The 27,981-nt window shown below is 49.5% G+C and overlaps 11 protein-coding genes across 11 annotated transcripts in view; 5 read left to right on the top strand and 6 right to left on the bottom strand.

Annotated features, from left to right (window-relative positions):
- The first annotated feature begins 10 nt into the window (after positions 1-10).
- FVEG_09009 (hypothetical protein) lies at positions 11-1,865 on the top strand. Its single transcript, XM_018897922.1, has 2 exons — positions 11-821; positions 921-1,865. Exons 1-2 carry the CDS (start codon positions 102-104, stop codon positions 1,638-1,640), a joined length of 1,440 nt encoding a protein of 479 aa, XP_018755693.1. The 5' UTR covers positions 11-101; the 3' UTR covers positions 1,641-1,865.
- Positions 1,725-3,699, bottom strand: FVEG_09008 (hypothetical protein). The gene has a single exon (XM_018897921.1). It carries the CDS (start codon positions 2,975-2,977, stop codon positions 1,832-1,834), a length of 1,146 nt encoding a protein of 381 aa, XP_018755692.1. The 5' UTR covers positions 2,978-3,699; the 3' UTR covers positions 1,725-1,831.
- Positions 3,304-5,989, top strand: FVEG_09007 (hypothetical protein). The gene is made up of 2 exons (XM_018897920.1): positions 3,304-3,904; positions 3,953-5,989. Exons 1-2 carry the CDS (start codon positions 3,440-3,442, stop codon positions 5,672-5,674), a joined length of 2,187 nt encoding a protein of 728 aa, XP_018755691.1. The 5' UTR covers positions 3,304-3,439; the 3' UTR covers positions 5,675-5,989.
- Positions 5,990-9,737: 3,748 nt separating this feature from the next.
- Positions 9,738-11,614, top strand: FVEG_09006 (hypothetical protein). Its single transcript, XM_018897919.1, has one exon. The coding sequence runs from the start codon at positions 10,082-10,084 to the stop codon at positions 11,396-11,398; it is 1,317 nt and encodes a 438-aa protein (XP_018755690.1). The 5' UTR covers positions 9,738-10,081; the 3' UTR covers positions 11,399-11,614.
- A 314-nt stretch (positions 11,615-11,928) lies between these two features.
- FVEG_09005 (hypothetical protein) lies at positions 11,929-13,319 on the bottom strand (the record flags this gene model as incomplete). Its single annotated transcript, XM_018897918.1, has 2 exons — positions 11,929-13,021; positions 13,080-13,319. 2 exons carry the CDS (start codon positions 13,317-13,319, stop codon positions 12,203-12,205), a joined length of 1,059 nt encoding a protein of 352 aa, XP_018755689.1. The 3' UTR covers positions 11,929-12,202.
- A 2,514-nt stretch (positions 13,320-15,833) lies between these two features.
- Positions 15,834-17,330, bottom strand: FVEG_09004 (hypothetical protein; the record flags this gene model as incomplete). Its single annotated transcript, XM_018897917.1, has 3 exons — positions 15,834-16,356; positions 16,410-16,802; positions 16,861-17,330. 3 exons carry the CDS (start codon positions 17,328-17,330, stop codon positions 15,834-15,836), a joined length of 1,386 nt encoding a protein of 461 aa, XP_018755688.1.
- Positions 17,331-17,587: 257 nt separating this feature from the next.
- FVEG_09003 (GDP-mannose transporter) lies at positions 17,588-20,374 on the top strand. Its single transcript, XM_018897916.1, has 4 exons — positions 17,588-18,810; positions 18,869-18,959; positions 19,016-19,399; positions 19,480-20,374. The coding sequence occupies exons 1-4, from the start codon at positions 18,523-18,525 to the stop codon at positions 19,887-19,889; spliced, it is 1,173 nt and encodes a 390-aa protein (XP_018755687.1). The 5' UTR covers positions 17,588-18,522; the 3' UTR covers positions 19,890-20,374.
- Positions 20,375-21,272: 898 nt separating this feature from the next.
- FVEG_09002 (hypothetical protein) lies at positions 21,273-23,164 on the bottom strand. Its single transcript, XM_018897915.1, has 2 exons — positions 22,763-23,164; positions 21,273-22,712 (listed from the first exon to the last, which is right to left on the bottom strand). Exons 1-2 carry the CDS (start codon positions 22,962-22,964, stop codon positions 21,451-21,453), a joined length of 1,464 nt encoding a protein of 487 aa, XP_018755686.1. The 5' UTR covers positions 22,965-23,164; the 3' UTR covers positions 21,273-21,450.
- Positions 23,165-23,685: 521 nt separating this feature from the next.
- On the top strand, positions 23,686-24,660 carry FVEG_09001 (thioredoxin 1). Its single transcript, XM_018897914.1, has one exon. It carries the CDS (start codon positions 24,028-24,030, stop codon positions 24,427-24,429), a length of 402 nt encoding a protein of 133 aa, XP_018755685.1. The 5' UTR covers positions 23,686-24,027; the 3' UTR covers positions 24,430-24,660.
- Positions 24,661-25,076: 416 nt separating this feature from the next.
- FVEG_16496 (hypothetical protein) lies at positions 25,077-25,904 on the bottom strand (the record flags this gene model as incomplete). The annotated part of the gene is made up of 1 exon (XM_018905719.1): positions 25,077-25,904. The coding sequence occupies one exon, from the start codon at positions 25,902-25,904 to the stop codon at positions 25,077-25,079; it is 828 nt and encodes a 275-aa protein (XP_018755684.1).
- A 79-nt stretch (positions 25,905-25,983) lies between these two features.
- FVEG_09000 (hypothetical protein) overlaps positions 25,984-27,981 on the bottom strand; it is a gene marked incomplete at both ends in the record, with an annotated part of 2,364 nt that continues 366 nt past the window's right edge. The window contains 2 exons of the mRNA XM_018897913.1: positions 25,984-27,675; positions 27,748-27,908. Of these exons, the coding sequence (XP_018755683.1) occupies positions 25,984-27,675; positions 27,748-27,908 (1,853 nt within the window). The remainder of the gene's footprint in view (positions 27,676-27,747; positions 27,909-27,981) is intronic.

Genomic DNA, 27,981 nt, shown 5'->3' with positions numbered 1-27,981 from the left:
TGTGAAGTCGGGGGACCACGACATGCCATCTTCTATATAACCTCGACCATCCCCTCACCAACAACGACAAGACAGTCTAGCACATCAAACATCTTAACAAAATGCTCGCACCCAGCCTGAAGAGGGCCGTTACCCTTCTTCTATTACCTGCTTTCTCCGCTGTAGCACAGAATCCCTTCCCAGACACTACCACCTGCGACGAAACATGCCAGGGCGGAGCTCTCAACGCATCCTCCTTTATCTCAGAGCAACAGTCTGACCCAACATTCTCCTTCTACAAAACCCCTTCAAGTTTCTCTACCAAACTCTCTCCGGGTGTTGTGCTCAAGACAGAGGATGTCACCAACCTGGATAACTATGTCGTCCCCAGTGGTCTGACTATGTCGCGAATCATCTACACCACTGAAGATCTTGATGGAAAGGTTATTCCCGCTTCAGCTTATGTCCTCTGGCCTTATTTTCCTTTCTCAACCGGCTCAAACTCTGCTAAGGGGGGTCTGCCTATCGTTGCTTGGGCTCATGGCACAACTGGAACCTTCAAGCCCTGTGCACCTAGTAGCTACAGAGCTTTGCAGTACCACTTCCAAGTTCCTTTTGCTCTGGCACTTCAGGGCATTGCAGTGGTTGCGCCAGACTATGCTGGTCTTGGTGTATCTGAGCTGCCCAATGGAGACACCATTCCTCATTCTTGGGTCACAGCACCGGCTCACGCGAACGATGTTGCTTTTGCTGTGACTGCAGCTAGGTCAGCATTCCCGGATCTTCTAAGTTCTGACGGTCCTTTCGTAGCTATGGGCCACTCTCAAGGTGGCGGAGCATCTGTAAGTTAACATCCATCAATGCGCAGTATTCCCTGTGCTCATTCACTTATGGGCGTAGTCTGGTGCCATCACAGTACTGACGCTGATTGTTTTCTCTAGTGGGCCTTCGCAGAAAGACAAGCCAAGAAGCCTCTCAAAGGATACAAAGGCGCAGTCTCCATAGCGCCAGTCACTAGAATCCTCGATGACTATGCCTACTGGACAGAGAACTCGATCGCATCACCAGGCCTGCTTGCACAATCTGCAGTCGTCGACTCAATCTCCAAGATCTACCCCAAGTACAACTACACAGGCTTCACTTCTACTGGCTACGATCGCTGGCACAACGTGATTGCCAAGGTCAAGGGATGCTTCCCTGTGTTGGCCTTGGCGACAATGGATCTCGCGCCAACCGATATTGCGAAGTCGGGGTGGTATAAAGATCCAAATGCTAAGAAGTGGGCTGATCGAGTCGCTGTGGGACGAAAGACTTTCGCTGGTCCGCTGCTCGTTATCAACGGTGCAGATGATCATGTCGTTCGCCCCGAGGGTATTGACGCCGCTGTCAAGGATACCTGTGATTTGGTGAAGAAGTCAGGAAATGAGGAAGCTCTAGAACATGCCACTTTCTCTGGTATGGACCACTTCTCTGCCATTCAGGCTAGTCAAATGAAGTGGATGGACTGGATCAAGAGCAGACTTTCCGACAAGACCCTTGAGAAGGGTTGCTCTGAGGAACTTGTCGAAGGACTAAGGACCAATGGCACTGTTCATACACTGGGTCCGAACTTCTTCTTGTCGTACTTTGATACAGCAGAGAGTTGGAAATACAGTCTTTAAAGAATGCAGTGGATGTATCAGATGTTTCAATAGTTCTAAGACTATTCCTTTTGCTAGCTAGACTTGGATAAGTGCTGGACTGGATACGAGGAACGGGACCACAGCGTGAAACAGATTGACAGGATGAATATTACTCTAGATAGGGTCTAGAACAGATGAGATAGAGTACAAAGATCATGTATCAGAGAATATTACATGGCCGCATGCCTCAAGTGCTTCCCTCCCACGTATCCCTCAGCTGTATCAACAAACAATTTCCTTCCCTTAACATACGATACCATGAATGAGAACAGCTTCCAGTTCCCAATCTGACCCGTCGCATACTTCTTACCCAGTGATACGAATAGCATCTTCTTAGTCGCAGGCTGATACGGCTTGATATCCCCCTTCCCCGTCAAAGTCACATCTAGAGCTGTCGCCAAGTGAATGATCTGATTGTCCGTGATGGCCAATTGCTTGGGATCGATGTTGCCAACGTCGCCAATGCCCCAGATGTTCTTTGTCCCGGCAACTCTCATCCTTTCGTCAAGCTTGGTGTTTCCACCAGAGTCTAAGAACGATTGCGGTACGAACGAGGTGTTGAGTTTGATGCCGTACAAAGGTAGATAGAGATCTGTGGTGAGGGTATTTCCGTTGGACAAGTGCACCTCTGTCGCTTGTCCTCTTTCTCCCTTCTTTGCTTCGGTGACGCGCGCATTATAGATGAGTTTGACCCCTAGGGTCTTGAGATCTCTTGTGACTGACGCGCGAACTGAGTCAATGGCCCCTTCCAACGGTTGTTCACCACTAATAACAAGGGTGATGCTCTTGGAAGAGCCGTATCCTGCGGCCAATTCACCAGCAACTTCAGTTCCTGTAGCACCACCACCTGAGATTACTATTGAATTTGAGTCTCCGACTCGACTTTGCAGTTGCTTCCATGCCGAGATGGTATCTTGATGAGTTCCAACAGGCTTCAGGGGAAGATCACTAGCCAGCCGAGACCCTGTCGCAATCACCAGCTCATCGTACCTAATCTCGCGCCCGGTATTCTCATTAGAGATTACATGAACAGTACCCGATTCGGCATCGACTCCATCTGCTTTCCCAAGGAGGAACTCAAAATTCTCGGACGGATACTGATCGAAACCCGGCTTGATTGGTAGGAAGAGCTGTTCATCTGGGATGGCGTCCGGTATTATCCCACGAGTGGCAGCGACATTCCAGAAGAAGTGACTGTTCGGGGATACAAGAATGACTTTGAGGTCAACAAGTTTGGGAAGGGTGTGTTTGAGAAGCTTGTGGGCGAGTGGAAGACCAGCCCAACCTGCACCTAGGATGACTACGGTTTTTGTCATGATGGCTGGTGATGCTGTTTCAATTATATGGAGGCGAAGGAGAGTAGGATAGGTTAGTTAATTATCATTATTACTGTAATCTCATTTATAAAAACATACAGATGCTCGGTGTCGGTGATGGGCATACCTTGGTGTTGAGAAGGGCTTATCTGGAGGTACTTTGGTCCAACTATGAACAAATTGCATATATATGTATCTCTGTTAGTGTTGCCTGTCCCTCGCACTCGGTGGTGGATGCTCCGGTGACAGGGATCACGGCCGAACGCCGTGTCCGAAAACGATGACGATCCCCCGATCCTTCGGCTCCCCTCATCAGCAGCTTCAGTAAGCAAAGTATATACGACATATTCTATCAATTGAGTCGCAAATACCGCGAATTTGCTGTTTCCGTCTCCTGTTATCCAAATATCTACCCGTCACCACCCTATACCTCTGTGTTTCTGTTGGAGCTTATAATCCCCGATGGACCGATCTCTATCAACATCCCATCATGAGGTCACATCGAACCTCAAAATCTGGAGCTGTGTAACCTGTCGTCGTCGCAAGATCCGCTGCGACAGAAAAGACCCATGTAATAATTGTACAAAGAGTAAGATCGACTGCCATTTCCCCGTGACAGGTCGTATACCAAGACGAATTCGCGATGCCAAGACACCAGCTCAGAAGCAATCTGAATTGCTCAGTCGTCTTCGTCGTCTCGAGTCAGTCGTCACTGAACTCGCGGCGCAGGTTGAGGATGAAAATGGGGCCAAGGCTATGGGTCAGATAACAGTGGATAAGGAGCCTACAGAGTCTTCTTGGGCTACGTCATCTAGCAGTTTGGATCATCAGACTTCGGAGTTTGATGAGGATTTTGGTAGGCTTGTTGTTGACAAGGACGGTACTCTTCACGTTGGGAACCGCTTTTGGACTGTATTTTGCAGTGAGGTTAGTACTCAACACCCTAGCCATGATCTTAACACTAACGAGTGACAGGTCGACAATATACTCCAAGCTGTACACGACGTTGCAGATATCTCAGAAAACCCAAGTGACTCAATCATGACAGAGCCTACCAGCAACGGGGCTCCAGCTCCTCTAAGTCATCTTGGCTTTGTCTTTGGCAGCGCAGACTTCGCGAAAGCGTTAGATGGACTCAACCCCATGCCCTCTCAGATGCTCTTCATATGGCAGACATATGTCGAGAATGTTGACCCTTTCATCAAGGTCCTTCATACTCCAACGATTGAGAACATTGTCAAACAATTAAAAGGCAACTTTAGCTCTTGTGGTCATAATGTAGAAGCCCTGTTGTTTGCGATATGCTTAGCGGCCATTGCGTCCATGGACGACGAGATAGTCTCGTTCAACTTCAACACACCCAAGGAGCAACTACTGCAGCGGTATCAATTTGGCACTGAACAGGCACTCGCTCGTGCCAATTTTCTTACTACAAAAGACATCACTGTCCTTCAAGCCCTGGCCATATACCTATCGCTGCTACCAAACTTGGGGGCTCAAGATAAGGTATGGCCACTGATGGGCTTGCTCCTCAGGCTAGCAAAGTCAGTAGGCCTTCATCGCGAGGGCAACCCAAATCAGTATAATCAGCTTGAGAGGGAGATAAGACGTAGGCTCTGGTGGCACATCTGCTTGATCGATTCCAGTAGTCGACGGGTGGACGCTCAAGACCTCTCAATCACCCCGGCCTCCTTCAGCACATGTCTCCCAACAAACTCAAATGATGTCGATCTGGACAACTCAACCACTCAGATTACAAATCCCAATCAGGGTTCAACAGGTGTGACCCTCTGTCTCATCCGCTGCGAGCTGTGGTATCTCACACAAGCCATCCGCGCCGATACAACCGACTCTCTAGAGACCCGCCTCGGCCTCTTCAACGCCCTGAGACAAAAAGTCGAAAAGACTTACTTCCAGCATCTACAGCCCAACCAGCCATGGGATTCCTTCATCAGGACGATGATAACTCTGTTCTTTGCAAAAGTTGAACTTGTCATCCGACGACGATCCAAAACTCTCCCTGCTGCAGATGAGCTATTGAACCCGTCTATCACAGTCATGAAAGCGGTCCAGTCTCTCAAGTCAGAGCCCGTGTGGGTAAAGTGGCGTTGGCAGTTACAAGGACAAATGCCATGGCATGCAATGGGTGTCTATCTCCGTCAAGCATCTCGACTCCCTTGGACACGAGAACTAGAAGAAGCATGGGGCGCGACTAAAGCTTTGAAAGAGGGAGTCACAGAAGAAATGAAGACGGGACCACTGTGGAAGTCTCTAATGCAGCTGTTCTCGCAAGCCGAACAGCATCGTGAAAAGGGGCTTAAGCGTCGAGGAGCAAATGCCCAACATACCCGAGAGAAGGGAGATCGCGTGAACTCTGATGTCCAGCAAATGCTCAACAACGCCGAGAACATGTCAAACGAGATCCCTGTTAATCATCCTCTAATTGATACCTCGACATTTGACTCGTCTCTGCATATATCTCCGCCAGCAGACAATGGAGCTCTCTCCGTGGAACGTCTGTCAACCAGTCTGGGTACAGCGACTGGTGATCTTCCTCCATGGGTTGAGGCAGGAGGTGACATGAATTTTGGTCAAGCCCAAAACTTCGGAAACTCGTCCTCTGAAGGAATGGCTGATGGGGTGGATTGGGAGGCCTTGATGGATCTAGATGAGACGTGGAATTGGGATTTCCTGTAGACCACAATAGATTCCTTTGGCAGGCAACGGTGAACGAACTTGTTCACTCAGACTTTAGACACTCTCAAGTATACCATAACAAAGATTGCCCGTCCGCTCTTTGCATTCCTTACATGCGCTCATGAAAAAGACGAGCTCACTCAACCTGCCGAGTTCCGGTCTCTCCTTGCGATGCATTCCCATCTTCGATAGAGGGTCACAAAAGTTGCCTTTCATAGAGAGCTTAGAGGTTTATGAGCTGAGTTATCAAAAGGCAAATTCTGCAGTGCTATCGACTCCTTAAAGTCCCTAGTTGGCTTCTTTTACGAGCCGTACAATGAACCGTCGCTGGTGACATTCCGCGACTTCAACATACCCATTTCCCACCACACGCACTATTGAATGAGAGGGTCTGTCTCTAATCGGAATAGAAACATTTCTTTTGTTACTATGCGGCAAATCGGCACACAACTGTGGGCTTGGTAAGATGCTATGTAGGACAGCCTGCAGCTTTACATCCCTTGGCTTGATGATACTCAGTGGCATCTGTAACACATCATTATCAACACTCAAGCATTCAGAGATAATGCGGCATGGAATTTAAGCAATTACGAACACATCTAGTGCATGATCTACCGCCAGGAACAGAGCGTTCCTGGATCCTTTAGTTGGATCTCAACAGCTTTAACTCCATCAAAGTTACAACGCCGATATTCACATATCCAGGAACAATTCTCCACGCCCTATGGAACACCGGCACACTCGTCTATTGCGTTTCGCAAGGTCCCAGAGCTATTCAGGGTCTCGAACAAATAGTGCAAGTGTACGGAGTAGTGCAGAAGTGACACTCCTATTCACAGCATTGCTAATACCCCAACTTCGTATTACGGAAACCGGAACGTCTAGCTCTGCAAGGGTTCGGCCTTCTGGACCTTCGAGTATCGTGACGGGCCAGGGGGTCCCGGCTAACGGCAACGACCTCATCGTTTGTCAAGGGAGTGACGATGACGGTATAGTTAATCACGTCGAGTCAAACGAAGACCGGTAGCTGAACTCTCGGCTGCTGAGCCTCAATCCTCATTAGGGCGACGACCCGCTGTCACAGGGCCGAGAACACGGTTAGTGATGTGCAGAATATCTAGAATGGGGTCTATACGAAGGCATCCCTTGGCACCATGTGGTTTTGACGCTTGACACAATATCCGCCTGTACGGATCAGTCTGCCGCCTTATCCCCCAGGTATGACACTGAAGTATATATCATTCCATAAGAGGAGTTTCAGAATAATAGGATGCAACTTCGTAATGCTGGATACGGGTCATATTTCGGCAGCCGGCAGTGACGGCGGGATAGCGTCAATAGTTTACGATAGCTTATGACTGAACGTTAGCAGTGGGACTAGTGGGCAAAGTGTCGTATAGCAAGTCATGATGTGATTCCAAGACTCGGCCGAAAGTTAATACGAGGGATTGAAGGGTCGGCTGGTCTCGGCGGTTATAATTACCCTGTCAAGCAAACAGTCAAGTCTCGTTTCGTCTTGGAATGTCTTGTCATTATCAATAATGACGAATCTGAGACTCATTACCACGCGTACGGCTACATATCCGTACAAGCGGTTCAGCGTTTGCCGTCTCTTGGAATGATTCCCAGCGCATCTGCCGGTTTCCCAGAGAACAAAGCGAACAATGATGCGAGGGTCCAGAGGCTGAACCAAGATCTATCAAGATATTCCCATGGAAACGTTTGATCGAAAAGTCAGATTCTTTCGCTCCCGCCGTTGGTGACCACACCAGATCTGATCATCCTCCAATAGAAAGGCCACTTGTATTTCTAGAGGCTGCAAACAGTGGCGATTTGAGATAAATAAAGACACGAACCAACTTGTAGAGGGTCAGGCGTGAACGTTACTGGACAGGCTAGACAGGCTATATGCAAGCCACGCGAAGTTGCCAGGGCAGAATGCCACCCGAGTCTAAAAGGCCCTATCTCCGTCTGTACGAGCAAATGCATTACAACAGAGTGTCATTATCAAGAGGGCGTAACTGCACATGCATATATCGCTATACACCGTTCCGGACATAGCGCGATCGGGCACTTGCACGTCCCCCCGTGCCAAGTCGCAGATGCCAAGAGGCCATTGCAGATTAGGTGCTCGGTCGACAAGTTTCACAATAACGGCTTCCAATTTGAGACCCTGCTAGCACCTCTGAACAATCGCAACAATCACACCGAGATTTTAACTCTGATCGTCCTCGATGGGAATTTCCAACGCTAATATCTAAGCGCAACGCGCGACCGGACGATAAGTCTGTCGGATTGGACTGTATAGCCCATAAACCAACTGCAGGGAAAAGGGGGCGACGGATAAATTGGGCGCAGACCGTTGTTTAATGAAGAGGCACCGAAACGAATTAGTGGAACTAATTCAGTGGACGAGCTCGGGAGGAAAGAAAACTCAGGGCCTTCCTTAACCCTAATAGGTGATAGAAATATTGAGGTCAATCTAGCCTAAGCTTAGGGGACTTTTGCTAAGTTTATTTTGACGCTCTACATTAGGGTCCGGTGGACGGGACAGTGCTGTAAGTTTCACGATTAGAAGATAGGTATTCAGTGCACGTCTCAGCTTCGTAGAGCCCGGCTCTGTGTTACTTTTGGTGCCGAGACGAGACAAACGCAAGACAAGACAAGGGCAGTATGAGACGAAAGCTGACCACCGAAGCCCAGACATAGGCAGTCAAGTCATACCGCAATTACTCGAACTCAAGGGAAGCCTTGTCTTTTCCTCTCTGGATCTCAAGTCATCCTTGCAGGATATGACCATACTGAGTATGTCTCCTGAATATCGCGGGAAGGAATGGAGTTGAAGTGACATGGAAGGATTACGATTGCCATCTTTTGCGAAACGCCCTAGATCTGCAGGATTCCAGATTACTCCGCAGTAAGCAATCGGATTCGATTATAAGATGAAGGAATTGGCGCTTCTCGAGCCGTTATTTGGATCAGTATGGCTTTGGGTAGTGTTGTGTAGTGTCCTTTTTCTTTCCGACGCTTGTTGAGGGATTTGGGTATTGATCGTCGATTTTCGGGCTCTGACTTGGATGCTTCGAGAAAGAACTGCAGCCTGGACTACGCATTCCGATGCAACCTTAATCTGAGGAACATTGCGCATACAGTACCGTAGAATGGCTCTCCTCGAAGTTATATACATACAGCTTTGGTTGTGAGGCTCTAATGAGTTTCAATGATAATTGAACTCAATTGAAGTATCGATTCACATGGCGTTGAATACGAGATTTTACTGGCCTAGTGAGGTCTCTAATCTCTGAGATCCAATGTGGCTTGCCTATTCTGAAGCTACGTTCTATTTGGGGTTCTGTTTCAAGCCTCCGACGCGATGTGTGTCACTGTGGGGATATTGAATTGAAGAGCAATTGAGGCGATGCAACAAAAAATGAGGCGATTGCGAGGAATAGTCTGCATTACATTCCGAGTAAGCGCCTTGTCCGTGTTGAACATGTAGACATGTTCGTTCGCATGGCATGATGTCTTGCTTATACTGTAGGGAGCAGGGAAAACCTTGGTGTTTGATGCAAAAGTTTGATGCAAGCTAATACCAAGCTTTTTTGTCTTTGGTAGGTCGCAAGCGCCTCCTACGCCTGCTGAGCCCCTGGCGAGTTTGGACGGTGTCCCCCCTGCCCCCGTAGAAACGCCCCCTGAGCATCTCATCAACTGGATGGTAAGGTAGCCAAGAGTTCAGCGTGGTAAAGGCGAAAAAGCCCAGCTTTTTTAATCGATGGGCTCAATTGGGGCCAGTTGCTCAATACACATGCGGTTCAAAAGGGGCGGGAAGCGTCGAGATAGATAACCGCCCGAGAGTAAGCACAAAGCGGGCAAGGATGAGATTGAGGCGTAAATGCAGTTGCAATCATTTCCTTTTCTTACACTGTTCTGACGAAGACGAGAGTTTTTGGTAACAAGGCCCCGCTTGCGCGTCACGATAAAGCCCCCTATCTCCAAGTCCAAGTAAGCCCGCCCGTCCCAGCCAACCAACCAACCTCCACTGAGACTAGACTTAACTTATCTTTTGAGGTGGCCTTCCTTTCTTCTGCCTTAAAGCTTATCCCCCCCCCCCCCCAGGAACCCCCTCCTGTCCAACCTTTTCCTTGCCCTGTTTGTCTTGTCCCTCCTCGTCCCCTCGCAGCAAAAAATCTCTTGGCTCGAGCATTCAAGACTTTTTATCTGTATCGCCGGACTCGTTCTTTTTTTCCCGCCGGTCGAGGGTTGTGATGATTTGATATTTCTCTCCTTCAACATCCATCCACTCGTTGCAATTTTACTTCGTATCCGACCGACCTAGACTGAGACTGGGACTGTACAGGTACAGACAAAGCCTCAAATAATCGCAAATCGCAACGCAAATCTCACATAATGGCTGTCGCTCTTCCGAGGCGATTTTACTCGCTACTCTGGGTCGCAGTACTCCTTGCGCTCGTTGTATTCTTCATCTTCCTGCGCGAAGACACCTGGTCTTCAATTCCTCGACCTCCCAGCGGCTGGAAGATTCCTTTCACCACAGACGATGGCGTTCTATCATCATGGATGGGCGGTAGCAAGAAGAAGGGTAAGGACCCCAAGGAGCCTCTGCGCATCATGCTCGTAGAGTCCTCGGGCACACACGACGAGGTCGCCGCTGCTCTCATGCACGCTTTCGGTAACCAGGAGGGCTCGTCGCTCGACGTCTACTTCGCCAACCAGCGCTTCAACATGCAGGGCATCATGGCCAACTTCACCCTCGCTGCCAATGTCACCATCAACAAGTGGGACAAGTTCGCCAACGATGTCACCGAGAACCCCCCGCATATCCTCGTCTCTACCACCTGCGAGTTCGATCTCGACCGTGGCACCGATCCTATCGTCAACCTCCTCAAGACCGCAAACACCCATCTCTTCTGCACAATCCACCACGCTGATCGCTGGGCCCAGGGCAAGTACGTCCAGGCCGTCCGCAGCTGGGCAGAGCACGAGCGCGTCGACTTTGTTGGTCTGAGCCAGCACACCGTTGACTTCTTCCTCAACGACACTGTTCCCAAGTGGCACACGGCTGCTAACCTTACCACTCGCGTCATCCCCCCCGTGTTCCCCGTCCACATTTCCGACCCTGATCTCGAGCCCGGCATTTCTCTGTCTCTTCAGGGCGATTACTCTGACGGTCGACGTGACTACAACGGTGTCTTCAACCATCTCGGCAGCGTCATTCGAAAAGCCAACGAGGAGTCCGAGGGCCACACACCTCAGAATGTCAGTCTTCACCTTATCGGACACGGCACTCATCCCGATGTCCCCGACCACGTCAAGGACCACGTCTTCTTCGACGAGGGTCTTTCTTACCCCGATTTCTACACATTAATGTCCAAGTCTTTCGCTGTGCTCCCGGCGTTTGCCTCTGAGACATACTTCGACCGCAAGGCTTCTTCAACCATTCCCGCAGCCTTGATCGCAGGAGCTCCCATCGTTGCGTCAGAGGAGCTGCTCAAGGCTTACTCTTACCTGCCCCGGGATACCACCTGGGTTGCCCGACCTGGCGAAGGCGAGATGGATGTTATTGAGCGAGTGATTGATGACCGGGACGGTTTCCTCAAGCGAAGGCAGGCCGTGAGGGATTTTACCAAGTCCCTATTGGAACAGAACCAGGCAAACACCAAGGCCTGGATCAACGAGGCTTTCGAAAAGTACAACCGCAACTAAAGACAATTAGATATGATTTATTGGGATTTTTGCATTTTTCTTATTTGTACAATTACGCGGCACCATTTCACATGATCGGGAATCAGGATGAGCGGCTCTATGTTTCCAGAGTTTTTTGAACCATGCATGAACATTCTTAATATACGGTTTCTTAGTACATTGAAAATACAATCACGAAATACCACTTACACCAAGGTTTCTTGCAACATTCCAGTGATGTCAGTTTTCAACATGTCTCCATTTAATTTGCAGCGGGTGGCTGGCGGGAGTCTCATAGCGAGCCGCAATTCTCCGGCTCCCTGTTATCGAATCCGGCATTTGGGGACATTGAGAAGAGAAAATAGTGAGTCATGATTCCAGAAACGCGGTTGGCAGAGCGCCACCAATAAATAGAAAACGTGAGATATTTCCAAGGAACAGGTAAGCTTAAAAGGCTGTCTCGTCTTGGCTCTGCAAGATCAGATGAACAATCTCTTTCTTCGGTTTCTCTTACGTGTACACTTTTCACAGCGGAGCTCATAGAGTTTGATATATTAACGTATATTTTTGATCTTGAAGCTTCTCTCCCTCGTTGCGCACTGCTGAGGGAGAGAAATAAGGGCTAAAACTGGATACCCCAGATTACATAGTAAATCGTCTCTATGTCTAAGGTATATAGAATCTGAACAAAAGTATGCCGAAAACCAGATCATCCAAACACCTGTCGTCATGATGAATGAAGCCCGCCATACCCAAGAATAATAAGAGAAAAAGGAAATGGTATATGTTATTTCATCTCATGACCAGCAAGAGGAAGTCAAGATCTTATTGCTTGAAATCTTTGGCTTCCTTGCTGTCCATCATCTCAGCTCGGCCCTCCTCTTCGCGAGGCAGAAGCTGGTAGCTGCCAGCGGCCTTCTTGGCCTGCTGGTATCGGTCTCGGGCCCATCCGTAGAGGGCACTTCCGGCAAGAATAAGAGCCATGCTGCCAGCGCGGTCGGCAGTCAACACCTCACCGAGTAGAACAACGGCGAGAGAGCTCTGGGCGACACCTCGAGCGGCAGTGACAATCATGTGTGTGGTCGGGCTAGTTACCTCGATTTGCATAAAGGTAGCGATGGTGAGGAGGAAGGCTGAGACACCAGTCAAACAGGCGGAGCTGAGGAACTGGCGGGCGACATCCATGGACTCGACAGTGAAAAGGCTGCTCATAGTGCTCATCTCTCCAGAAAGAGGGAAGAGAGGAATGTAGAAAAGGATGGCCATACAGTTGGACATCCAGACCATCTGCCACATACCCTCCTGGCTCTTACCGAGGAATCGCTTGACGACAACGGACTCGACGGCAGTGGTGAAACTAGATCCGACACCGAGGAGAACACCCTTGCCGGAGGTAAGCATCTGGCTGTAGTCGGCCATCATTCCAGTTCCGAAACCAGCCATGACCATGGCGCAGCCAACGAGAGAAATGGGAGGGTAGTAAGGACGAGGTCGGAGAACCAGCAGAGACAGGAAGAGAGTAAATGGTAGTAGAAGACCACGGGCGATCTGGTAGACGGAGGCGTTGACCGAGGCGAGGCAGTATGTCTTGGCCAAGATTCCAATGAGACGTGCGACCGTGAGGGGTAGAAGAGCAATCCAAGCCTGGGATTACGTGTTAATCGACTGTCTTCAACCTAAGAGACATTGAGCTGTCACTTACATTTAGTGGTCTGTTCAGCTTAACCCATCCTGTAGCAACTCCAATAATTGTGAGTAGTACTACTTGTATCGTTGTCTGAAGAGCAAGCAATGTGACGGGGGCCTCAACACCATTGAGGGCCGACTTGGATAGAATAGTGCTCCAGATAGCACATGATGAATGGAAGAGCACCACCAGGGCGACTCTCATCCGTGAAGGCGGGGGACGGTTCTCGACCTGAGGTTGTTCGGCGGCAGCCATTGTGACAAAAAGATATTAAGGTTTATGTCGACTTATATGTGTATAACCAACAACAAACCAAAATAGTGTGTGAAGGTAATGTAATGCAATGCAATGCAATGTATGGCAAGGCAAGGCAAGGCAAGGCAAGATAAGGTAATGAAAAAACGAAAAGGGATATGGATATGAAAGAGTAGGAAGAATACGAGAGAAGAGAGTAGTAATAGAAGAAAACAACAACCAAGCAAGTCAGTCAGTCAACGTGATGTGGGTAAACGAATGTCTGAAGCGAGTTTCTGAGTGAACAAGCTTCCAAGGGTCTTCTCTCTCTCAACTCGGACTAGGAACCAAAAAAAAACACGAAGATGTATGCAAAAGTCAAGACTCTCTGGAGGGGAGAGGTTGGCAAATACGGGCTGTCCGGAGGTTTTGTTGATTGATTGATCAGGTCTATTTCCGCACTAGGACCCAAATACGCAGGCACATAGAAGCCCCCAAGACCAAAGACTAGGGTGTCGTCAGTGAGAAGTAGTGTGTGGATCTAGTGCCACAGGCGGAATAGGGGGTATCCGTTCGCCTGCTTGCGTTGCTTAAATGGATCGAACGCGTTATCCCAGTGGAGAGCAGGGTAAATCTGGCGCCACACCTTGGCCTTGGTTTTAAACTTGGTAACTGGATATTTGCTTTAGCCTCACTAACGAATGAGAGGACTCGAGATCCATCACTATACCCCATCTCGACTATGTTCCTTGAACTTCCGGGTCAAGGGTCTTGTTCTCTGGAAGCTCTACCGAAGTACCGCCATCGAGGGGGTTATTGTGCTGGAGCCCCCATGCCATGCCATGCCAGGCCAGGCCAGGCCAGGGGACGACGGAGGTTGGTTCGTTGATGAGATTTGACATTGGCCTGAGCTTAGCTTAACTTAACCTAACTAACAGGACGCGGGGCGTTGGCGAAGAATAGAATCGGCGGCTGTGACAAGGTGGAGAGTGGCACTGCATTGCATCGGGCTGCTGCAATGATGGGAAGTGGGAGGGAATTGCTTGGTGGGAACAGTGCAGGATAGCGCTTATGGCCAGTTGTGGGGGGTCCCTCTAGCCACTGGGGATATGCAGCTACAGAGGCTCTTGCGAGTGACGTAGAGATTCTGGGAAATGCAGGTGTTGATCAAACCTCCGCCATTGGTCCCCTGTCGCGGCGAATAAGGTGGGATGACCCCTTACTAAAACTCAAACAAATAAGCCAATTTTTAAGTCTATGTACTAAGGGTTGCAGTCAGTTTGAATGGATGGACAGACACAGGCACAGACTCGATGTTTTGTTTTACAGTATTGCCCGCCGTAAGCTTGCTTCGGAAGGATCATCAGTGACTCGGTCAGCCGTTGATTGTTTGCACAAACGCACTCGAGGCACGAGTAATGCATGAGACTCCACCGGAATACCTCCCCATACAGCCGACAGCCAGCCTCTACTGCAGATGCAAGAAAACGTCCGAGGATGCTTTGTTATTGTATGTACCGAACCGTAGCCAAGAGTCAACGGGAAGCGAGACAAGAGCCAAGCTAGCAATAATCAGGTTTTCCTGCAGCCACGCATAACCCATCACCTTGTCCTCTCCCGTCCATGATCTTCCATTACCTCGTCAGCCGAATACCACGTTCATTTCTCTCATCTTCCCTTCATTACTCCGATGTAGGATATTCCCCACGTGATAATTACACAAACTCGCCTCAGTGGCCAGGGACCGGCTGGAGGAATCCATGGAGCGTTTCAGCTTAGAGAGACGATCCCCAAGGTCTGAGTTCTGTCTCCTCCGCCGTGCTCGTCATTTTCTTGATTAAGCTGGGGCAGATTTCGGTGAGTTGCGTTATAAGGAATCTTAGCCCCGAAAAAAAAATCATCGAGGGGAACGGAAAAAGTGGACGGCTCTTTGATGAAGATGGACAGGTTTCTCCGCCCGGGTGGATGATTGATTATGTGAAACCTGAGTAAGGCATTGAATGCTTGGCGATGCGTGTATCAATCACGTTTGCGAATAATGGGTCCTGGACTGGCCACTCTGTGAACAACGTGAGACTTGGGTGAGGTGATGATTGTTTTGATCTTGGTTTCGTTATTGTACAGTTCGCAACGAGACGCGCGTATGCGGTTTTCTTTTTTTCTCCGCTCTGTCTTGACTCTTCTTCATACAGGCAAGGACATAACTGTAAAAGAGGGCGAGTAAAAAATCTAAGATGTGGTGACGAAATTAAACACAGAATGTGGTAGCGCCATGCATGGTATCCCCTGTTCCGTTCCCCATTCAGTGCCCCAGAAAAGATAGGCCTGCTCCATCATGATGAGATGGGTGACATGTTGGTATGTATGTGTATGTTTAAGTGTCTCCCATCAAAATAGCAGAATATCCCCCAGCCGGCTCGGGGCAACCATTTAACTCTAAGCAGAAAAACACTACTGGTAGTAATAATAATAAAGAGCTCCAATGCTGGGTATGGATAATAAGGAAAACATTATATCTGGCTGTCAGCCAGTTCATCATGATGAGCCAGCCTCAGCCTGGGGAGTAGGTGTAGGTACAGACTTGGGCTTGGGCGGGTCAACAGCCCTGAGGCCATCCTTGACCTCCTGCTCAAAGTACATGCGCGCCACGTCAAACGCAGAGTCGATGCTCTTTGTGATCTTGGTGCAGCCGCAATCGCGCGTCCAGGTGTTGTGGAAGTTGAGGTTCTTACCCAACTTGCTGTCCATCAGCACGTGTGGTACGCCAATAACTGTCGATAGAATGTGACCGTGGAGACGGTCGGTGATGACGAAGTGAGCAGAGCCGAGGAGCTCGAAGCCCGCCATTGACTTGGCCCACGCTCGCTGGTTCTTACCCTCTTCGCGCTTGTCGTCGTCGTCGATAGATGGGGTCTTGGTGAACTTCCAATCGACCTTGTTGTATGTTACGTTGCCGATGCTGCCACCTAGATCGACCTTGCCCTCGCCAAACTCGATGTTGGCAGAATCACCATCAGAAATCTCGGCATCCTTTCGGGCGAGAATCAGAATGTCGTGGCTAGATATAAAGTTAGCTTTAGTACAACGGTTAGGCTGGCTGGTAATACTAACGTCTTCTTTGTGTTGTGTCGGAAGTCAGATCGGTTACCCCACATGAAAGCAATATCAGGAACAAGATCACTCTGAATACCCTCAGTCTGTCCAAAGTTGTCCATGAGCCAGTCGTAGCTGGGCTTGTCACGAGCAGCCAACTGTAAATCATGGTGCTTGGTGAAAGCCTTTCTGGTCTTGTCGATCCTCTCGGGGTTCGTCATGTAGATACTCTGGGGGAAAGCACGGATGGAGACGTTGAGGAAGTTCTCAATCATGTTCATGCGCGAAGGTTGGTCCTCCCAGTAGTAATCGTTGAAGTTACCGCCACCAGCCATGATGATACCAGAGTGTGGGCGGTGCTCCTCCAACTTTTTGCGGAACTTGGTAATGTCGCAGTCCTTGTACATGAAGCTGTATCACATTACATTAGTATTGATGTTGAGCAACGTGATACGGACGAGATGCTTACCGGCAGGCTTCCATAGTCTCGATTCCAAGGATGCTCAGCAGAATCTGTTGTGCGGACCAGATCGCAGCATCACCCTTGTTCTCTGTCTCGAGATAACCCCAGATGTTGGCGTAGCGAATTCCTTCGAACCTCTTCTGGTAGGCATGGATGAGACGCTGCTGTAAATCGTTGACGATGTTCTCACAGCCCGGTGTAGGAGCCCGAGTCAAATCGTAGGAGATGTCTGTGTTGGGGTCCTTGTCCAATTCTGTGTCCTCCTCTCCAGCGCCCACGGCACCAGCGGCGTCGGTGGGCTTTGGGGGCTCGTCGATAGTGACATTGTCGCCTTTCGAAGGCCAATGCCAGTCTGCGCTTGGTAAATGATCCTTAAAGCTCTCGGGCGCCTGGTAAGACACCAATATAGCGAAGACGAAGAGCACAGCAAACACGGCTAGCGCGATGCGTGTGAAGCGGTTCATCGCAGGTAACATGATGAACTCATGGGAAGTAGATGTTTTGTTTTAGGTTAGAGTTATGGTTGTAGTTGTGGGAAAGGAGTGGAACACCCGGATATTTCTATCACGGGCTGGGCTTAAAGAAGCAAGCAAAAAGCGGCAAAAAGACAAGATGGAAGATACAATGGAAGGGAAAGAGAAAAAAGAAAGTATATTGAAACGTCTTTTGAACTTGGGAATAAAAAGATGCGACCCCCCATCCCCATACCACACCATCCTAGTCCTTCTACTAAGTCGGTATGTACCTACCTCTAGGCTCTAACTTAGCGTCTCCCGTCCCTCATCCACATTCACCCACCTCCATCTCCTGGCTTGGCTGGCTAGGTAGCTGGTTCCTCGGGCGATTCGATGATGGATGAGTTCAAAGTGCGCCACGACCACGCGCCTGCACCGCACCCATGACCCGTCCACAGATTGTCTCGGCAGGGATAGAGAGTCTCTGATGTTGATGATAATCGCCGTAGCCCCCTATCTCCGTGGCATATGTACATAATCAAGCAGACTCTGTCTGCAGCCAGTTCGGAGTGCCAGGGTCCCTCGGCCGGGATGTGGGTTCCTGACGTCGACAGCCGGCCTCATCAGCGGCTTCGTATCCCAGCAAGATTCGCACAGCGGGGTTATCCGCTTATGCAGGATAGGGAGATAGGAGAAAGATGCAAATATTGACTCTTACGCGGCTCAAGGGCAAAAGAGTGGGAAAGGTCTTACTGGGATCCTTATCGCCTTAGTTGAATGTAGCCAAGTTGGCCAAGAACGGACGCAAGCCCCCTTTTCCTCACTTCCCACTGACAATTGTACCCGTCTAGCCCGTGCAGCAGAAGTTACAGTGATACACCCTTTTTTTCTTATTCCCATCCCTCCCTATCTACCTATCCCTATCCACTTGACTTGGCATCTCCACGGTGGCCTTTGGTTGATTGACTGGATCGATTTTTATCTGGAGCCCTTCGCTTTTTCTCGTCTTGTCCTATCCTGTCCCGCATATCGTATCGTATCGTATCGTATCGTGTCTTGTCGTGTCGTGTCGCTTCGTGTTCTTTTCGAGATTCGTCATTCTCTGCTACGCATTGAATCACTATTGAACGACATTTCGGCCGTTCGTCCACTCTTTTTTTAGAAGCCGTTTTAATCGCTTGCGACCCGACCGACCGACTCGACGCCGCCAGCCATGGCTGACCAGAACAAGAAGAACGATGACTTCGTGGCCAAGATGCCCGAGTCTGCCAACGAGAACAATATTGGCGATGGTGACAAGGAGAATGACTCCCTTGTTGGCCGTGGTCCTGGCACTGATGCCCTCCCCGCGCAGCCTTCAGGCTTCATGAACAAGATCGAGAACAGCGGGCCATTCTCTATTCTTGCTTACTGTCTGTCTTCTATCTCCATGACCGTCGTCAACAAGTATGTTGTGTCTGGTACATCATGGAACCTTACTTTCTTCTACCTCGCTGTTCAGGTATGTTTCTCGCTATCCCCGGGTTCAAGGGATGACAATTAACTCGGTGTCTCTGTAGTCCATCGTCTGCATTGTTGCCATCACAGCATGCAAGCAATTCGGCATGATCAAGTCCCTCGCTCCCCTTGAGATGGACCGCATCAAGAAGTGTATGTTATAATTGCTTTTCACGAATGAGGGGCAATAGCTAATGCGATCTCAACAGGGTACCCAATTTCGCTCGTCCTCGTCGGTATGATCTACACAAGCACCAAGGCTCTACAGTACCTCTCCGTGCCTGTCTACACCATCTTCAAGAACTTGACCATCATCGCCATTGCTTATGGTGAGGTCCTCTGGTTTGGTGGCTCCGTCACCCCCATCGCCCTCTCTTCTTTTGGTCTCATGGTTCTGAGCTCTGTGGTTGCTGCCTGGGCTGACATCAAGAGCGCTATCTCTGGTGACTACAGCGCTACCACTGGCGATGCTGATGCTCTTGCGACTCTGAATGCCGGTTACTTTTGGATGGCCATGAACGTCTTCTGCTCTGCTTCTTATGTTCTGGGCATGCGCAAGGTTATTCACAAGATGAACTTCAAGGATTGGGACAGTACGTTCATCCTCTGGGCGCATCCTCAGGGTTGCGCTCAAGAACACTACATGAAAGAACAACTGCTAATAAGTCGATAGCCATGTATTACAACAACCTTCTCACCATTCCGGTCCTTGTCTTCTTCTCTCTCGTCACTGAGGATTGGTCCAGCGCCAACTTCGCCAAGAATTTCCCCGAGGACTCGCGCAACCGTATCTTCATTGGCATCATTTACTCTGGTCTGGCCGCTATCTTCATTTCTTACTGCTCCGCCTGGTGCATCCGAGTCACCTCTTCCACCACCTACTCCATGGTTGGTGCTCTCAACAAGCTGCCCATCGCCGTCTCTGGTCTCATTTTCTTCGCTGCTCCCGTTACCGTTGGAAGTGTTTCAGCCATCTTCATCGGTTTCGTCTCGGGTATCGTTTATGCTTGGGCCAAGGTCAAGGAGAACGAGGCCAAGAAGAACGCTCTTCCTACAGCTGAGAGCCGAGAGCCATCAAAGTAAATTTGACATGGCACGGTGATGGCTTGTTAGGGACACCATCACCATTCAGCAAGGCTTATGAGCTAATTAGCCATTTTTGGGCAACATTTCCATTTAGTCTGGTTAGACCTGAACGACAATAATGTACCGTTCCACGGTATCTGAACGATACACGTAATGTAGACATTTTTGGTATAACGTCGGGGGCAAGAGCTCGCTATCTCGATGGGGTTTTAGGGTGGGTGTCATTTAAAAGCGTTTATAGACCTGCTTCAATATACTGTCTTTTTGCGACTGCAAACATGATGTCAACAACGATGGCGCAAGGCTATCTAGTACCTACTTAGTGAAGACGAACCAACAGATGACGCTCGAGCCTTCATGACGTCTAGCATATAGAGGGAACATGGCTCAGCCCTGCGCGTCGACATGGGAGACTGGTTAACGTTTAACGGCGTGGCCTTGGGACAGATCTCGCATGGCAAGTCATGTTGTACAGCAATACACCACAGCAACGTACACAAGAGGCTGCATAAGTCCAACGTTACATCAGTGCATATTGCGAGTCTTCACTAACGACGCCATGTCCTGTACAGAGTTAAGAGAGTCTATAAACCAAGACGAATATAGTAAAAGACCGAAAGTACATACATTCAAGAAATATCATAATTTCATCTCAACTTCAAGTCATGCATTAATCTCCATCCTCTCCTCCTTCATCTTCCAGAAATCTCATCTCACCCCCTATCTCCTGCAGAACAGGGCTGAGCCATCCTGTCAGATTAAACCAATTTTCGGTCTCCACCCCGTTTTAAGCATACGGAGTGACATTCCACCCCCTTTTCCATAGAAGCATTTTGTGGCGTAAGGCATTGTCATTCTTTCGCTGGTGAAAAGGGAAAAAAGACCGTTCTGGAACGGCGGGCTCTGACATGTTTCTAGGCGCGGGGGAAGATCGCTACCGCTGGGCTGGGACGCGTTGGTTCGAGTCGAAGCCTTTTAGCGGGAGACCCTAGAATCAATAGTCTAGCCCTACGAAAAGATGCAATTGTGTTCGAGATATAGAGTACAATAGGGATTGCATGGTATATTGTGGTTCTAGCGATATGGTGTAGATTCAGCCCCAGGGTAGACGGAGAAAGAGATGTAATTTTACTTTAGTTTATGGACTGGCGTTTTGCTAATTGTTCAGCTCCGTAATCCTACGGTAGTTTGTATGGAGAACAGTACAATACCACTTGGGACTTCAGTTGGATCCTTAACCCGGTTTGAGAAGTAAGAAATGTTTCATGAAGAGTGCCGATGAGAATTTAGAGTAGGACTATAAGATTAAAAATTAGCTTGTTTTACGTGCAATGGAGCCTCAGCTTACACATGCAAGGATGAAGAAACATCAAAGGATTTCACCGATTCTTAACGCCAAACAAAGCAAAGCCCAAGAAAAACATAGTCATTCATCTATCAAATCCAACAAAGGAGATCTCATTATACGCCGTGCCATGCCGTTCAATCAATAACAGATCCACCATGAACATGTCTGTAACTTTTCCGTCCCAGTCATTCCATCCCACGGATAGACACCCTATACGCTGATGGTCCTGAAGACGCTGAACTCCTCTCCTGTGGCGACCAAGCTACCCGTGATCTGAGGGTGCCAGTGCACCTCCTTCACATCCTTGAGGTAGTGCACGAACAGCAGCTGGGGCGGCACGTCCTTGACACCCGCTGTGTCCTTGCTCTCCTCGTCGTCAAGCTCGACAGCAAGATCCCAGAGTGTGACGGTGTTATCACCAGCAGCCACAGCGACGATTGAGTCGTCGGTAGGATGCCACTCAATGCTTGTGATCTGCTCCTTGTTGAAGTTGAAGCTAGCGATGGGCTGGGGCTTGTCTGAACTGGCCTTCCACTGTCGGAGATCCCAGACGCCCCATGCACCGTTGTCGTCTCCGGAGGCGAGCAGGTGAGTTGTCTGTCGCGACCAAGACATGACGTTGACGTCGACATTTGAGACCTGCATGGTGATTGCGGGCTTGCGGGACTTGGATCGCACATCCCAAATGCGAATGGTGCCGTCGCTTGAAGCAGAAGCAAAGACAGATTGCTCGGAGGGTGACCACTGGAGCTCCTCGACACTGCTTGTGTGGCCCTGGAAAGGTCGGTTGTCGGTGACCCAGCCGCCTCCATCGGTGCGCGTTGTCACGTAAATGAGACCGTCGTTGTCACCAGTGAGAAGCTTACCACCGGGAACTGTGGGAGACCAGTCAACGGCGTAACCTTCGGTCTTGTGAGCGCGGACAGTAGAGATAGGCTTGTTCTGCTGAGCGGAGATAGTAGTTCCAGGGTTGTCGAAGGAGGCGAGGTGGGGGGTAATATCGTGGATGTAGACGTTGCTTGACTCAGTCATTGTAGCAGTGAGAGTAGTTCCAGGTCGTCCAGTCTCCTGGCTGGGAATCTGGTGGGAACGGATACGGTTGGTCGTAGAGTTGAGAGGGATAGACTTGCTCTCCAGGATAGGGTCAGAGTCCTCGTCATCATCGTCCTCCGAATCAGAGCCCTCATCACCACGGTCCATCTTGCTGAGACCGCTGAACTTCATGACCATGATCTGGTTGTCAGAGGCCTTTCCAGTCTCGGCTTGTGTTCCTGAGACAGTGTACATGGTAGCAGGGTAGGCCTTGCGGTTGTCGCCGAGGCCATCGCGGATGATATCGAAAGAAAGGCATGGCCAGGGTGTGCTGAGGTTGTGCAGCATCTCGTAGGTTGTCAGATCGGGGGCGAGGGTCTGGCCAGGCTCGAGTTTGCTTCGTCCAACGATGAAGGTTCCTTGGTCGACTTCCATGGCATCTGTTCACAGATTAGACTGAAATCTGAGCAGTTCAGGGATCATCACTTACCCTTCTCTTCAGCCTCGCGCTCAGCATCAGGCCGTCCATCAACACCAGCCTCGAGAATCTCATCCTCGCTCTCGAACTCGTCCTCGAACTCATCTTCAAACTCTCCCATCTCCTTGGTGTTGTCGTCAATGTCCATCTTCTCAGGGCGTTCCCCGCCCTTGAGGGCATCGCCGTGATCGGCCTCAGCAGTTCTCTTTGCCATGATTTGGAATATGTGGTGTTCTTTGGTTCGATCTACGAATTGAAACCACAAAAAGAATTGATTTTTTAGTTATCGCCGTCTTTTTGGTGCCCCTCCAAATCGACTACAGGAAAAAATAAATTGGAGACTGCCGAACCCCGCCATGATCGCGGGGCTTTCCGAGAATTTACCGGCGCAAAGCCTTTTTCGGGATGAAAGAGGTCATTCATTTTAATGGGAAGAGTTAAAGTGTGAATGCGAGAGAAGTAAATCGTATTAGAACTATGAAGTTATATTCTGTATTTCTATAGATTATACGGCTAGAGGTGATATGAGCAAGGAGAGGAACTCTACCAGAATGTACCTGTCCTTGATGTAAGGCCTTTCTTTGATCATAGCAACCGCATGAGCATGATGAAGTCAAATTGGACTCGAATCAAAGGTACCTTAGACTTATTTAGACTTGAATTGTATGACTCTAAATAATTTGACCAAGGCATGAGCTGTAAGACAATCTGATCTAAATAAAGTCGTGCCATGGTCAGATAAGATACCCTTGATTGCTGATAAATTCAAGCCTCGCTTCGCCCCATACAGATCCGTCGTATTCGCGGATCCGTAGTTTGATTGATTCCAAATGGCCTCCAAGTCCGTTACGCATGGAATACGTTCCAGGGACATGGCTCGGCCGGGCCTGTTTTGTCAGCAGTTAATTCCATTCATTCAGCGGCACTCGGCCCAAAGAACCCCACGTCAGCCTCTCCGAAATTTCACGATTGTGTCATAGTGCCTGTCATGTTCACCACCACCGACTCCCGGTCTGGTTCCTGAATAATTGAGTCGGTCGAGTAATCAATCGATCGTGAAACTGGAGCTTCTAGAAGCCTGAACAGCCAAGTATATAACCGTATCCACTCCGCTACAGTAGATCCATCTTGACTTTTCAATTCCACCCCTCCATATCGTACTCACTTTAGTACTTATATAAACACAAACCCCCCACCAAAACCCCTCAACCCTTCATCAACACACCTACAAACCAACACCTAAACTACAAACCACAAACCACAAACCACTTTTCAAAATGGCTGCCCCCTCTGCTGTTGTCGAAATCAAGTCCAAGGCTCAGTTCGACGAGCTCGTCAAGAACACTCCCTACGTCGCTCTCCAAGCCCACGCCTCATGGTGCGGTCCCTGCAAGGCCATCTCCCCCATTTTCAACAAGCAGGCCGCCGAGCACAAGTCCGACAAGTACGCCTTCGCCAAGTTCGACACCGACGATGTCCCCGATCTCGCCTTTGAGCTCGGCATCCGCTCCATCCCCGCCTTCTTCTTCTTCGAGAACGGCGACAAGGCCAGCGATCTGCTCGGCGCTGTTCCCCCCAAGCTGACTGCCGCCGTCAAGTCCTACGCCGACAAGGCTACCGGTGGTGCTGCCGAGAAGCCCGCTGAGGAAAACACCCTCAAGACCGATGAGAACTTCTAGATGGAAAGACTTGGGCGAAAGATAGAAATCACTACAGAGCAAATGGCGTCAAGAACGCATATTCGCAAGGATACCCCCCTATAAACAAGGCGCACATTACGGGCACCATTCACCAAGGCGAAAACCATCATGAGCTAGGATTGCGACAGATGGCTATGCGAAAGCGCAAGGCTTTGAGGAGGATGGGTTGCATTGCTTAGCTAGAAATACACCTGATCACTTCAAACGCAATTCTTGTCTCTGTGAAATATTTGTAATTTGTTTTTATTGCCTCTGGAAGTATCAACTCCAGATTGTATTGTATTTATGTACTGTAATATCAAGTAAATGTTCGCTGTGGCTCATTGTTGGCCGTGTAATCCGAGACTTCATATCTCGCTATGCTAAAGGATTCCAGAACTCATACCATCGTCAAACTCCTCGTGCTCCTCTGGAATCTTCCCCTGAGCCCCTTTTTCAAACCTCCCCCTCAAAATTCCCATCCTCTTTGACACAAGAAAAAGTCAAGTAAGTTATTGTACAGGGTTCGAAGTGTAAACACCCTTAATCAGACGCCTTTCCAAGTGGTATACAATCAAGCCCCTTTAAACAAAACAAACGCCAACTCCAACAAATGCTGCCGAGATACATCATTCCCATGTCGTATCTCAGTAAGATTGAACAACTGAATCCGCCGACTCATCGCTAATGCGGCCGACGCCAGAATCCACTCGTTTTTTATTTGGTGTAATTTCCTCATGTGTTTCGATTTGATCCTCGAAACCATTCTTCTCATCACCTTGCACCGAAAGCCTCGATGTCAACCTTGGTCCTGCTGATCTGCGACGGTTTGCAACATCTTGGCGAGGTGGCTTCAGCTCGTCAACACCCAGGCTCATTCTTGGCGATGATCTCTCTCTAACGCTGAGAAACTGGCTTCCAGAGCGATTATGACCGGGGGTAGGCGACCCGTTGGGGCTTGCAGGTGTGTTCAACGCCGCCGAGCAGCGGAGGCTTTGACGTGAACTTCTCCATCTGCTCAAATTCCAGAAACTGCCCTCCTTGTCGTTAGCACCCTCAGAGTCAGAGGCACTGATAAGGCTGAAACTTGGGGTTGGTGGGCTTGTGATGCCGTTTCTCTCCCGGTCTTGTGAAGCTCTGACTGTGGTGCGGTTAGATAGACCACTGCCGGTAGGACTTGTAGGAGTCGGGCGGCTGATGGGACTCGTCGGTAAGGGCTTCCTTCGAGATTCTGGCGCCAGGTTGGCCGCTGAGTTGATCGGTGAGTTGATCGGTGACTGTCCCGGTTTGGTAGGAGACATAGATCGCTCGCTTCGAGCTGGTGTATTGTTCATGCTGGGTCTTACTCCGTCGATATCTTGACGCCAGCTGTTGATTCTGTCAGAAGCATGCTGGAGTTGAATAGGATTGGGACCAGGAATGTTAAGTGATCCACGTCTCGATTGAACACGACTGCTCGCGCTTGTTCTTGTCATGACACTGCCACTCCTACCAACACCGGAGAGACGGTTGCCTAATCGAGAACCTGACTCCCAGAGTCCTTGCTGGCGCTTCTTATGGGCACAGTCCTGTCTGAAAACCTTGATCTTTCCCAGTTCTATCAGTGGTGATGATGATATTTCCGTCAAGATGCCTTGAGCGCTCGATGTATGCTGGTGATTCTTCCGGCTTCTTGTTGCTGTGGAGCGAGTCGCCATGGTCTTCGTCTGACAGAGCCGAATGACTTGGCGTGCTTTCTTCGAGGCTTCGCAGCATCACAGGTGGTGGGTTGCACAAGTCGTAGATAGGATCTCCAGAAGCACTCAATAGTTGCCGACTCTTCGACGGAGCCATCAAAGCCGTGGTAACGACCTCGGGGTGAGCATCGAATGTTTCGTATGGCTGCTTATCCTTGATCTCGTCTTGACCACCCATCTTCCAGATGTAGGCCTTCCGATCTTCGCTGCCGCAGATAATATAGCTGCCATCATCGCTGAAGCGTGCATTGATTTGGCTAGACTGGTTTTCCAGTCCCTTGTACTTGACCTGGATCACTTTGTCGTTTAGGTTATATACTCGAACTCGAGAGTCATTCGAAGTAACCAGGACCTTGACCGTCCCAGCTTCAGGTCCTGACGGTATCGTCATAGTTCGAATACCAGTGATCTTGCTTCCTTTGGCATTTTTGCCCCTTGATGAGCGGACGTGGATTTGGTACTTGAGCTTCAAGCCCTCGGTAGCGTAGAAAGTACATAGACCGCTCAGCACACCACATATAGCAATATTTCCGTCGGGGGAAAAGGCTACCGCAGTAATGAATTCACCAACAGGTGCTTGGAAAGCGACGCTTTTGTCCGGAATACTCCATAATCGGAGTTGTGCATCCAGTGATCCTGCGAGGAAGAATCGATCGTCTGTAGGATGGAAGGCGATCGACGTGACGAGATCCTTGTGTACAAAAGTGCACAAGCAATCACTCCTGCTCATATGCCATAACTTTACGGTCTTGTCCATCGAAGACGATAGCAAAAAATTATTCTTGCTCCAGCTCAAGGCAAGCACCTCGCCAGTGTGTTCCTTAAACTCTCGCACAGGCTTTGTGCGGAAGACAGGAGCACTAAGCTTCTCGCCATGAGTACCATTTTGTGCCTCCTCTTCCTCGTGTGCTTTGCGTTCCTCCGGCGTAGATATCACAGCAAACACTCGTACAATCTGATCCTTTCCTGCAACGGCCAGGTATCGTCCATCCAAGCTGAATTCGGCTGCCCAGATAGCATCACCACCCCTAAGGATCTTGCTTCCAACTGCCGTTGCTACCGCTCGGCCATGCGTGTGTTTGTGTTCTGAGGCTGTAAGTTCTTGTGCGAGGAATAAGTGGTTATAGTCTCTATCCTTCTTGTTATGTGCCTTGACTCGGATGTATCGTGGAGGTTCTTTATGAAGAGGTATGTATCCTCCGCCTGCACCGATGACGGATGTGAGAGCTCGTGCGTAGGTACCATCGGTTCGCAGTTCACCCAGTTCGGAGTCGGATTCCTGCATGTCATCATCTTTCCTCCAACTTCCGCGCATTCCCAGTCGACTCAGGAAAGAAACTCCTTTCCTTCGATCCTTGCTAGAATCCTGGGTAGTGTTTGGCGACTTGCTAAGTTCGGAGCTCTGTCTTTGTAGGTTCTCTGCAGCAGGGCTGTCGGAACGGCCCTGATTTAGGATTCGTTGTGCGATGGTAGGCTCAGTGGTGTTACTGTTAGTACGCAAGTAGATTTGCTGGTCATCACATGTTAGTTGCGGTCCAAGTATACTTTGTAGCCCTTGAGTCAACTAGTCGCAAATACTCACTGTACTTAAAGGGTCAAGCCCAGCGTTTGGGGGAGGACTGGGGGAACTCGACTTGAAGGGAGGCTTCCAATCCTTTGTTTCTTTTGCATTCTGAGAGCCTGACACAGATGGTTGTGTAGTCGAGAGCCTGCTCGATGGGAGGTCCAGGGAAGCACCGACACCTATTGACAAATTGTCAGCTTACATAGAAATATAGGGAGCAATTGTGTGATAGACTAAGATGACAATGGCCAT

Source organism: Fusarium verticillioides, chromosome 5, assembly GCF_000149555.1.
Source record: "Fusarium verticillioides 7600 chromosome 5, whole genome shotgun sequence".
Classification (NCBI taxonomy): domain Eukaryota; kingdom Fungi; phylum Ascomycota; class Sordariomycetes; order Hypocreales; family Nectriaceae; genus Fusarium; species Fusarium verticillioides.
Note: the sequence above shows the minus strand (reverse complement) of the source record. Positions and strands in the feature narration are given on the sequence as shown.